Consider the following 13,201-nt stretch of genomic DNA (forward strand, 5'->3'; position numbering starts at 1 on the left):
CAACATGTAACAGCCTGAGAAGTGTCTTCATTCTTCCAAGATGTCCACTTAAAGGATTGTCATGGGCGTACTGTAAGAATTCATGGCGGAGAGAAGTTGGAATGATTAATTGTAGTTTCTCCCCTTGAAGACTGCTGGGGACACTGCGGAACAGCAATCCATTCTCATACACGTATCTTACCCATGTATTGTCTCCCTTAACCTGTGCATTCACTTTCTTTTCCATTTCTTGTACTTCAGGATCATTCTTCTGTGCGTCAGTAAGTTGGCAAAGGTCGACTGGTAAGTTAGCTGGTTTTACTGATGGCTTCACAGCTTTAAGTACTGTCAACATTCCTGATGGCTCTATACTTCTAGACAGAACATCTGGTACCACGTTGGTTTGACCTTTTCGGTACTTGACTGTAAATTGAAAGCTCTGTAACCGAATGGTCCATCGCGCAAGTCTTGAGGATAGCTTGGGGTGTTGAAACACCCAGGTCAAATCAGAGTGATCCGTAACAACTTCCAATGGTCGTCCCTCCAAATATGTCCTCCATTTCTCCACTGCCCAAATCACTGCCAGACATTCCTTTTCAGAGACCGAATAGGCTTTTTCTGGTCCTCGCAACAACCGAGAGGCATATGCTACAACATGTTCTTCTCCTTCAGAATCTTGTGTCAGCACTGCTCCCAAGCCAATTTCACTTGCATTGGTCTGAACTTTAAAAGACTTCGACAAGTCAGGAGGAACAAGTACAGGAGCAAATACGTAAGGTCTTGCTTGATGGTTTCAAATACTTTCTGACATTCATTTGTCCGACATTCAGAATGCCCACGTTGCATTCTGTTGTTTAAGTACATGGAGAGGAGCAGCCTTTTCAGAAAACTTAGAAATAAATCTATGGTACCACCCTGCCAAACCTAGAAAACGTTGCAAATCTCTGAGTGACTGAGGAACAAGAAATTCACAGACTGCTGATACTTTGGCCGGATCAGTCTTTACTCCTTCACCTGAGATCACATGACCTAAAAATGTTAGTGACCTCTGGAAAAAATTGCACTTCTTCAAATTCAATGTCAACCCTACATTAGAGAGACAGCGAAAAACTTGGTGGAGGTGTTGTTGATGTTTTTCCTCATTCTCTGAGTAGATCACCACATCGTCTATATAAATCAAACAGCGTTTTCCTCTTAGTTCCATGAGCACATGCCCCATCAATCTCTGGATGGAGATTCGGCAATGCGGCAGCAGTTTTAAGGCCAAATGGAAAACGTAAAAATTCAAATAATCCTGCAGAGGTAACAAAAGCTGTCTTCTATATACTGTCCTGTTCCATCTCCATTTGCCAGTAGCCAGTCTTAAGGTCAAGAGTACTAAACACTGAGGCACCATGTAAAGATTCCAAGAGGTCTTGTATTTGTGGCATTGGGTAGGCATCCAGATGAGTTTTTGTGTTCAACCTTCGATAGTCAATACATAATCTTGATCCTCCATCTTTTTTTGGTACCACCACTACAGGGGAAGCCCATGGGGAAATAGAAGGACGTATAATTTTCTTATCCAGTAACTCAAATTTCTTTGTCAACAAATAGTTGCTTTTCTCTTGACAGTTTATATGGTCTTTTCCTCATATGGACCTCGTCTGTGGTAATAACGCGATGTTTAACTATACTCGTTCGACCAATTTCATTTGTGCAAACTGTGGGCCAGTTAAGCATCAACTCCTCTAACAAACTCTTATTCTGTTGGTTAGTGTTGGCTTTTATTACCAGATCATGTATAGATCGTTGAGTGTCTTCTGTAGACTCAGGCAAGGGTATTGCTTGAAAGAATGTGCCGCGGAGAATAATAGGGAGAGTAATCATTTCTGGTTGATCAACACTCTTTACAGGCTGCATTATCCAAGTGTTAGCTGATGACGGCTTAGCTGTTGCTTCCCTTGCAATATTGGTCTTCCGCTGTTGTGACTCTGAATTCACTTGGTTCCAGTATCTTTCAGACTCTTCAAAATCTCTTTCAATTTGTGTACCAATTCGTACTAGCTCACCTACTCCTTTTACATTACCTCGCAGCAAACTAGCCAGCCTCGGGTTGCAGTTCCGTAGTATGGCATGAACAATTTCTTTGTCAGTCATGTCCTTGTTTTTGGGAAGGCATAAGGCTCTGTAATAATAAGCAAAATCTCTTATATTTTCTTTGGCACCCTGCTTTCTTTCCATTAATTTTCTTGCCACTTCTTCTTCGTAGTTCTCACTTAGGAAAGACTGCAAGAAGACTTCTTTGAACTGCTGCCAAGATTTTACATTCTTCTTTTCAGCCAGCCACCAATCTTTAGCGGTGCCTTTTAGCACCGATGTAAGGGTAGCAAGAATCTCATAAATCACAGAGAGGGCGTAGAGCAAAATATTCTTCACACCTCTCTAAGAAAATAACAGGATCTTCTTCTTCACCATTACTAAAGCTTGGGAACTCTAGTTTCACCGGTGGAGGCAGGGGCAAGCCGGACATACCTTCTGAGCAGTGCGTAGGACCGTTAGAAACACTATAGGTTTGACTGTCAGCTGCATATCTTGGAGCAGGTGTTGAATATTTTGGCTGATGCTGTATGGAGGTAGGCATTACAGAAGAAAGAGAATTCAATTTATGCTCAATCTGAACGTCTCACCTTTTCAAACAATCCTCAATTGATTTGCCCAAATCCTGCAGTTCAAGCTCTGTTTTCTTTTGAATTCTTTCACTTTCTCTTGCAGACAGATAAATCATCCTTTCTTCAATAGTCGTACACTGGGTTTTCATTTCAGCCATGGTAACACCTTCATTCCCTTTCTGAATCCATTCCTCAAAACGACTCTCCAGTTTGTTAACTCTGTCATTTAGCTGTTCTAATATTGATATAAAAAGGTATTTGGACTACTTCTTGTTCTTTAACAAGTACAGAAGGCAAAGTTGTTCTATCCTGTTGCTCAGGTCCCTGCTCACCCTCAATCCTCTCATTTTCTTCTTCAGAATCAACATAGAGTTCACTAAAGGTATTAATTAGTTCTTTTATAGGTTCTCGTCTACTCAGAAAAGCTTCAGAGTCAAAGTCAAGTTTGGGACCTTGCTCTTCCTCATATCACTATTCTCTTGGCTTGCCATATTTAGTCAGTGGTCCAAACAATCTCTCATACACAAATGTGTCCCTGTTCGGGCGCCATTATATAACCTCTCTGAACAAACTTAAATCAAAGCTAGCTATATATCTGAATTTTGGGGGGGTTTCACATAATTGATGATCCAGACCACTCAGTAAAATAAGGCAGCCAGAAAACAATCTCTTTGCTTAGAGTTATTTATATAAAACTCTCACCTACTTTTACCCTCATTACATATGATATCTCAGTGATATTCAGCATTACAATGTGACAAGTCATTGAACAACATAGTTTAGGGAATTCCAACTGAAAAACAAAAACAGTCTTATCTGGGTAGATGTCCAGTTTTAAGAAGGCCAGCAACACTGATGCCAAAAGCAAAAATGTTCTTGCAAGGAATTGATGAGTTTATCCGTATTGTGTTGAGTCTTCAGAGTGCTTTACAGCATCTCCATCACCATCTCCTCAAATAAAGATAACTGCATTCATCCAATCACCGTTTTAATCCATTGTCCGTATTACGCTTTAAGCATGCAATGGGACTGACACAAAAGGCCCTTCTATAAATACAAAATGAACACAATTACAAGTTTGTATTCATTAATAATACACAAACAGTGCCAGAAATATAAGAGTCTTTCATATAAAGTCAAAGCATAACAGTAGAAATACTCACAATGGCAATAGAAACAACAGTTTCCCAACATGAGGCCTTTCACTGAAGGTAGCACAAACCCTGGTAAACCACAAACTCAGGTGGAAGCCATTTTCTTTTCTTCTACAAGTCTACTACCTTATATACCTTCAACACCCTGAAGGTTGCCCCCTATCGGTAAGGAATGGAACAACTAGTAGCAGGCTAGACCTGTTACACTTGGCTTATAACTTATTTAATAAATTTGTATGTTTGATAGAATTCTAACAATAAGGAGAACATTACAACTTACTTGTAATATGACACGGTGTTGTTTCTTCAGTAGCTCAGTAGTTTATTTTCACTGCTTACACAAAACCAATATTTACTCCCTTACTTAAAATCCTATTTGTTTATCCTGGTAAGATGACACTTGTGATGCAAACTGATATCCATCTTACTTTAATTTTCACACTGACTCCTTATTTCAACAAAACCAAATTCTGCACCATCTTCCTCAGATTTCAGCACAGACAGGAAGTGAAGGAGTTCATCGGGTTCAGATACATGATCATGGCTGCTTTTTGGGCTCTGAGATAAAATTGAACCTATTGGGGAACCAGAGATAAAATGTAGAGGCATCTTAATCATAATGTTTTAAACATGATCTACAAAGGAGCTATGTGTGGTAGCCTTGTTGTTGAAGTGTTGGATTACTGATCATAAAGTTATTAGTTCAAATCCCAGGTTCACCACCTGCCACTGCTGGGCCCATGAGCAAGGCCCTTTAGCCATATTTGCTCTGTTGTATAAAATGAGCTAAAAATGTGTCACTCTTTTTAAGGGGGTCTGACAAATGTAAGCTAGAGAGTATTTTAATTATAAAGGAAGATGATGTGCTACATGATGTGTTAAAGGCCAGAAACAGGTTAGATCATGATTCTTACAATGTTGGCAGAAGGTCATTGTGACAATTTGAATACATTTGTTTAGCAAATTAAAAACTAGCACTGCTCTTCAGTGTTGGAGTAAAACAAACCTTCACACTGCAGACCATAAAATGTGTTAAATGAGGACATGAATGTAACTGATTCACTGTGATGACTCCTAAAATCATACTGCTTTATAATTCTGTAATAATTATAAAGTATAAGTATATAAAGTATATAAAGTATAAATTATAATAATTATAAAGTATACATTTACCTTGATCATTGGACCACTTGCTTATTCATGTAGTTTTCAACAGAATTTTCTTCATTCTGATATTTGAAGTGAACATTAACTGAAACACCTGATCTAGACCAGCTTGATTGTTTGCTATGTACCTTAAAGAATTCCTTAAACTCGATCGCATTTACTCACACTGGCAAGTGTTGCTGTTTATGTAGAATATCTAGTGGTTAGCTCCTTTCTTTTTACATAAATGCTGAATGACTAGCCAAGTCAGACATATATATACACATTTGTCATAAAACACATTTTTCATTAAATATTAAAGATAAAAGAGCATAAAAGTCTACTGGTATAGCAATTCTACATTTATTATTTGTTTTAAATTCTATATCACAGTCACAGTCATAAGGCACATCTCAGGATAAGATTCATGTTCTTTTACAATTAGTTAAAGAATGTGCATTTTGCATCACCTCAAAGTCATTAATTCATTTAATGATTTTCACTCATGTCAGTAGAACACATTGCATAGATGCTATTTTAATGAACTATTTGCACAGAATAGGAAAAAATCTTTCTTTAAAACGTTTGTTTTCCTTCTAAATCAAGTAAACAATAAACAGCTAAAGCTACTGTATGTACCTCATGTTTGCTAGCTATTAAATAAGATTTCCAAAACATATGTTAAATAAAATGACATTTTATTTAAAATAAATAAAAGAGCTGTATAAACACTCAATACTGCTGGCTAACAATGCTAGCTGATTAGCATAAAGTGGTGAAACTGCTGATGCTAAATTAGGTTTGTGATGCAAGTTTGCTAACTTTGCTAGCTCACATTATTAGCAGACCAACATAACTAAAGCATTGTGTTCCTGTTACAATTATGGTCATAATTGCAAAAAAACAAATAAGCTTCTGAGTAAAGTATGCGCTTAACATCACAACCTCTAAAGATTTATTTACACTGTTAGATGAACACTGTTTTTATTCATTAACTTAGTGCAAGTTTCAACTAAAAAAATAAATAAATCCAAGATATTTACACACACAACACAGCTAGTTAATTTATCTGCGTCTCTTCCAGAGAGTTAAACTGAACATCATGAAAACAAACCTATACAATAGTCATGTACTGATAATCATTTTTACGATACATCACAATACCAACATTTTACAATATCGTTGGTTTAGATTTAGATCAGCATTATGTGGTTTAACTCGCTCGTATATACAGTATAACATACACTCTATGTTCATTCTACAGATCCTGAATATGTAAAGTGATGAAGGTTAAACATGCAAAAATGACAGTCAGAACAACATAAACTATTATTAGTCCACAGGACAACATTGACATTTAGAAAATACGACTATTATTATTATTATTATTATTATTATTATTATTATTTACACACACATTTCAGTTTCAGCAATGTAAGATATTCTAGATATGTAAAATATAATTTATAATGTTAGGAATCACATGTATATCCCTTTATTTATTATTTTATTTAATTAAAATCTCCACTACACTGATTTGTGCATCGACATGTAATAAACCATATAAACCAAAAGTGAGTGTGTCAGTGGGCTGGGCTTGTTTCTAAATCAGCCAATCACACAAAATCTGATCACTCTTAAAGAATGATCTGATGTTTAATTCTTAAACACTGAAGTATGTTCAGTGATTCTGGAGCTGATTTGTTGGCGGTTTAGTTATTAATAAACCTCCCTTGATGTATTGTGTACATTTTATTTCCAATGTTTAAAATGTGATTATTTTGTAATCTTGTTTACAGCATGTGATACGACACTGTGTTTTTTATTATGATTTACTTTTTTGCTCATTTTTTGTCTTAGCTCCTGTACGGAGCATTTCAGTCAAATAATAATAATAATAATAATAATAATAATAGTAATAATAATAATAATAATAATAATAATAATGCTTATTATGAGTTTATGGTCAGAATTGGAATCTAAATCCACACAGAAGTTTTCCCATTCCTCACTATAGTCCCACTTCTTCCCAGATCAGCTTTGGGCCTTGCTCCCTGTCTCTCCTGTTCTAAGTTGACACGGTTCTGCTCTGATGCTGGACTGCTGGTTCTGGACATGGGAGAGCTTTTGGTGCTGTAGGTCCTAAAGGCCATGTCCAGCTGCTCCTGTGCCACACGCAGATGATGGTGTAAACTTGCCAGGTCAGGTGGTACGTATTTATCCAGACTGGCACAGTTCTGATCCTGGTCCTGGTTCTGGTTGTTTGAGGCAACGCTGCTGTGGTTCGGTTGCTGAGGAAGGGTGCTGTTCTGATTCTGTTGATGAGAGAGGACACCATTTTGGTTCTGGTTGCCCGTTTTCTCGGATTTAACAACAAAGTTGTATCCCGGAGGTGAGGCTGGAATATTACGTGCATATGGAAAAGCACAGGAGTGAAGACCCTGGTCACGGATCCGTCGTCTTCTGAGCATGTCCCGGAAAGCGCCAATTCCAAGATGGAACATCTCGCAGAGGTTGAGCAGCAAACAGAGGCAGCTGACTACATACATGATCAGCAGGAAGATGGTTTTCTCCGTGGGACGAGACACAAAGCAGTCGACTCGATGAGGACAGGGAATTTCATCACACACATATGTGGCACTGACACGGAATCCATACAACAGGTACTGACCCACCAGAAAGAAGACCTCGAAAATGGCACGTGATAAGAGCTGGAGGATGTAAATCTTCATCAGACCTTCTTGAATGATCCTGCGACGGCCATCGTGCTTAGTTTTATCTATTCTTGTGTTGTTCTCCATCCCTGTTTTGGTTTCCTGAAGCTCCAGCTCCTCTCTGTACATCATCGGTTCCATGTCATCAAAGTCACCATTGTCGTCATCCTCCTCCATCTGATCCACATCCATCCATCTGCTCCTGACATTCTTCCGGTGCTGTTTCTTCTTCTGCTCATGGTCATTGTCAGAGAAACGGGCGATTTTGTGGATGGCGTATCCGAGGTACATGACAGACGGTGTGGAAATCATGATGATCTGGAATACCCAGAAGCGGATGTGCGAAAGTGGAGCAAATGAGTCGTAGCAGACGTTGTCGCAGCCTGGCTGCTTGGTGTTGCAAGTGAACTTGGACTGCTCGTCAGAGTAGATGGACTCTCCGCCCACCGCCGTCAGCACAATGCGGAACACGATGAGGATCGTCAGCCACACTTTCCCCACGAATGTGGAGTGGTTGTGGATCTCATCCAGGAGACGGGTGAGGAAACTCCAGCTCATGTTGGTCATAAAAGAAGCTCAGCTACGATCTGGAGACAGAAATGGAGAGAGAGAGAGAGAGAGAGAGAGAGAGAGAACTGGGATTAATACTTTATCTCTGTGTCCAGGTTTTGCACAATGTTTTAAAATTAAATTGAACACAACAGTTAGACTTTTTAGTAATAACTAATTTTTAGTGATAAAAATGTACAAACTCCACAGAATGTGTTTATTCCACTGATGGTGTTTTTGTCAACTTCTAACAGCTCTGAATCTAAAGAGGACTTTAAGCTCCGCCCACTTCACCACCACATATGATACACATATCCTTATCTTTATAAACCATGCAAACCATGCTGTGTATTTTCTCTTGAGAAAAAAAAATCATTATATGCACAACCAAAAAAACCTTAAGATCTACAAGATTTACAGATTAAAGAGAAAATGATAATAAAAAAAGATTTTTCCAACAAACTATCCTTACAATTCAGCAAACAGTAAAATAAATTTTTTACAACATAAAGGTTAGATTTGTTTTGTATTAGTTAACTAAATAATAATAAATTAATTAAACAAACAAACAAATAAATAATTATTAAATATGCACAGTTTTTTTAATAAACCAAGATCGCCTGAAGTCATAGAGATCATCTGAATGTCATTGGGGAGAAGCAGTGAGAGATCATCACCTTTACTAAAAATGGTAGAGAAATGAGCAGAAAATGATAAGTTGAGAAACACAGGATCTCCATGTTCACTAGAAAGACTTCGAAAGGGAGGAGTGAAAGCTCCACCTAGCACGAGACGAGTATTTCTTGTCGTTTGTCTGTGGTAGGCATGGCCTTTCAGCATTTTCTGTTAGTTTTGATGTAAACGTGGTAGTAAATACAGTGTTCCAAAAGACTCTATACACACACCTTACAAGTTTGTTAATAATAATGATAATCAGAATCAGGTTTAATGTTTGACACACACTATGAATTTCTCCTATGGAGCCACCCAGGTGGTACATAAAGAAAAAGATGACAGTCAGAAACAGGATCAGGTTTATTAGCCAAGTGTGCTGATGTTGACACACACAAGGAATTTGGTTCCAATTGTTTGTGACTCTCAAAAGTACAGACATAAATAACACTATACTATACATTTAGCTTGGACTATGTAAGACAAGACAAACCACCTGTAGGAGGAACCGTAAGGGGCTGGTGCAATGTGGATTGGGCGACCCAATCCCCGGACACAGAATCTGGCTCTAGGGACATGGAATGTCACCTCGCTGGGGGGGGAAGGAGCCTGAGCTGGTGCGGGAGGTTGACAGATACCGACTAGGGATAGAGGGATACCGACTAGAGATACCGACTAGGGCTTGCCTCCACGCACAGCTTGGGCTCTGGAACCCAACTTCTCAAGAGAGGCTGGACTCTCTACTACTCTGGAGTTGCCCACGGTGAAAGGCGGCAGGCTGGTGTGGGCTTGCTCATAGCCCCCCAGCTCAGCAGCCATGTGTTGGAGTTCACCCCGGGGAACAAGAGGGTCGTTTCCCTGCGCCTTCGGGTCGGGGATAGGTCTCTCACTGTTATTTGTGCTTACGGGCCAAATGGCAGTGTAGAGTACCCGACATTCTTGGCGTCTCTGGGAGGGGCGCTGGAAAGTGCTCCGACCGAGGACTCCGTCGTTCTACTGGGGGACTTCAACACACACTTGGGCAGCGACAATGACACCTGGAGGGGCGTTATTGGGAGGAACGCCCCCCCTGACCTGAACCCGAGTAGTGTTCTGTTATTGGATTTCTGTGCTAGTCACAATTTGTCCATAATGAACACCATGTCAAGCATAAGGGTGTCCATCAGTACACGTGGCACCAGGACACCCTATGTCGGAGGTCAATGATCGACTTCGTGGTTGTTTCATCTGACCTCTGGCCATATGTCTTGGACACTCGGGTAAAGAGAGGGGCGGAGCTGTCAACTTATCACCACCTGGTGGTAAGTTGGATCCGATGGCAGGGGAGGAAGTTGGACAGACTTCCATCCATCCATCCATTTTCTACCGCTTATCCGGGGCCGGGTCGCGGGGGCAGCAGTCTAAGCAAGGACGCCCTTCACCACAACAGACCGGTACATCGACCGCATCACTGCAGAAGATGCACCGATCCGCCTGTCGATCTCCCGCTCCATCCTTCCCTCACTTGTGAACAAGACCCCAAGATACTTAAACTCCTCTACTTGAGGCAGGAGCTCTCCACCAACCTGAAGGGGGCAAGCCACCCTTTTCCGGTTGAGAACCATGGCCTCAGACTTGGAGGTGCTGATTCTCATCCCCGCCGCTTCACACTTGGCTGCAAACCGTCCCAGTGCACGCTGAAGGTCCTGATTTGAGGAAGCCAACAGGACAACATCATCTGCAAAAAGCATAGACAAAATCCTGTGGTCCCCAAACCAGACTCCCTCCGGCCCCCGACTGCACCTAGAAATCCTGTCCATATAGATAATGAACAGGACCGGTGACAAAGGGCAGCCCTGCCGGAGTCCAACATGCACCGGGAACAAGTCTGACTTACTGCCGGCAATGCGAACCAAACTCCTGCTCCGGTCATATAGGGACCAGACAGCCCTTAGCAGAGGGCCCCGGACCCCATACTCCCAGAACACCCTCCACAGGTCACCACGAGGGACACAGTCGAATGCCTTCTCCAGATCCACAAAGCACATGTGGACTGGTTGGGCAAACTCCCATGAACCCTCCAGCAACCTGGCGAGGGTATAGAGATGGTCCAGTGTTCCACGACCGGGACGAAACCCGCATTGATCCTCCTGAATCCGAGGTTCGACTATCGGCCGAATTCTCCTCTCCAGTACCCTGGCATAGACTTTTCCGGGGAGGCTGAGGAGTGTGATCCCCCTGTAGTTGGAACACACCCCCCAGTCCCCCTTCTTAAACAGAGGGACCACCACCCCAGTCTGCCAGTCCAGAGGCACTGTCCCCAGCCTCCATGCGACGTTGCAGAGGCGTGTCAACCAAGACAGCCCCACAACATCCAGAAACTTGAGGTACTCAGGGCGGATCTCATCCACCCCCGGTGCCTTGCCACTGAGGAGCTTCTCAACTACCTCAGTGACCTCAGCTTGGGGGATCGACGAGTCCACAACTGAGCCCTCAGCCTCTGCTTCCTCAATGGAAGACATGTTGGTGGGGTTGAGGAGAACCTCGAAGTACTCCTTCCACCGTCCGAGGATGTCCCCAGTCGAAGTCAGCAGATTCCCACTCCCACTGTAAACAGTGTGAGCAGGGCACTGCTTCCCCCTCCTGAGGCGCCGGACGGTTTGCCAGAATTTCTTCGAGGCCAACCGATAGTCCTTCTCCATGGCCTCACCGAACTCCTCCCAGACCCGAGTTTTTGCCTCCGCAACCACCCGGGCTGAAGCTCGCTTGGCTCTCCGGTACCTATCAGCTGCCTCCGGAGTCCCCCGAGCCAACCAGGCTCGATAGGACTCCTTCTTCAGCTTGACGGCATTCCTTACTTCCGGGGTCCACCACCGGGTTCAGGGATTGCCGCCACAACAGGCACCGGAGACCTTACGGCCACAGCTCCGAGTGGCTGCGTCGACAATGGAGGTGGAGAACATGGTCCACTCGGACTCAATGTCTCCAATCTCCCTCGGGATCTGGTTGAAGCTCTGCTGGAGGTGGGAGTTGAAGTTCTCTCTGACTGGAGACTCTGTCAAACGTTCCCAGCAGACCCTCACAGAACGTTTGGGTCTGCCAAGTCTGTCCAACTTCCTCCCCCGCCATCGGATCCAACTCACCACCAGGTGGTGATCAGTTGACAGCTCCGCCCCTCTCTTCACCCGAGTGTCCAAGACATACGGCCGGAGGTCAGATGAAACAACCACAAAGTCGATCATCGACCTCCGACCTAGGGTGTCCTGGTACCATGTGTACTGATGGACACCCTTATGCTTGAACATGGTGTTCGTTATGGACAAACTGTGACTAGCACAGAAGTCCAATAACAGAACACCACTCGGGTTCAGGTCGGGGGGGCCGTTCCTCCCAATCACGCCCCTCCAGGTGTCACTGTCGCTGCCCACATGAGCGTTGAAGTCCCCCAGTAGAACGATGGAGTCCCCGGTTGGAGCACTTTCCAGCACCCCTTCCAGAGACGCCAAGAAGGTCGGGTACTCTACACTGCCATTTGGCCCGTAAGCACAAATAACAGTGAGAGCCGCAGGCGCAGGGAAACGACCCTCTCGTTCACTGGGGTGAACTCCAACACATGGTTGCTGAGCTGGGGGGCTATGAGCAAGCCCACACCAGCCCGCCGCCTCTCACCGCAGGCATCTCCAAAATAGTAGAGAGTCCAGCCTCTCTCAAGGAGTTGGGTTCCAGAGCCCAAGCTGTGCGTGGAGGCAAGCCCAACTATCTCTAGTCGGTATCTCTCAACCTCCCGCACCAGCTCAGGCTCCTTTCCCCCCAGCGTGGTGACATTCCATGTCCCTAGAGCCAGATTCCGTGTCCGGGGATTGGGTCGCCGAGGCCCCCGCCTTTGACTGCCACCCAATGCACATTGCACCAGCCCCTTACGGTCCCTCCTGCAGGTGGTGGGCCCACAGGAGATCAACCCCACGTCGCTCCTTCGGGCTGAGCCCGGCCGGGCCCCGTGGGGTAAGACCCGGCCACCAGGCGCTCGTATGCGAGCCCCAACCCCGGGCCTGGCTCCAGAGTGGGGCCCCAGTTGCACCATACCGGGCGACGTCACGGACCTCGTTATTAAATTACTCATAAGGGGTATTTGAACCGCTCTTAGTCTGACCTGTCACCCAGGACCTGTTTGCCTTGGGAGACCCTACCAGGGGCAGAAAGCCCCAGACAACATAGCTCCTAGGATCATTCAGGCACGCAAACCCCTCCACCACAATAAGGTGGCGGTTCGAGGAGGGGGTTGGACGGACTTGGCAGACCCAAATGTACTGTGAGGGTCTGCTGGGAACTTTTGGCAGAGTCTCCGGTCAGAGAGATC

General features: G+C 43.7%; 1 protein-coding gene across 2 annotated transcripts in view; it reads right to left on the minus strand.

Moving 5' to 3' along the window:
• Window positions 1–5,337: 5,337 nt before the first annotated feature.
• Window positions 5,338–13,201, minus strand: part of gjc2 (gap junction protein gamma 2) — an 11,803-nt gene continuing 3,939 nt past the window's right edge. The window contains exon 2 of one of the 2 annotated variants that reach the window (XM_060875445.1): window positions 5,338–8,231. In XM_060875445.1, coding sequence (XP_060731428.1) covers window positions 6,910–8,211 — 1,302 coding nt within the window. In that variant the 5' untranslated portion in view covers window positions 8,212–8,231 and the 3' untranslated portion in view covers window positions 5,338–6,909. The remainder of the gene's footprint in view (window positions 8,232–13,201) is intronic. The other variant, XM_060875444.1, reaches the window with a different exon arrangement.

The sequence above is a fragment of the Tachysurus vachellii genome, chromosome 7 (assembly GCF_030014155.1).
Source record: "Tachysurus vachellii isolate PV-2020 chromosome 7, HZAU_Pvac_v1, whole genome shotgun sequence".
Taxonomy (NCBI): domain Eukaryota; kingdom Metazoa; phylum Chordata; class Actinopteri; order Siluriformes; family Bagridae; genus Tachysurus; species Tachysurus vachellii.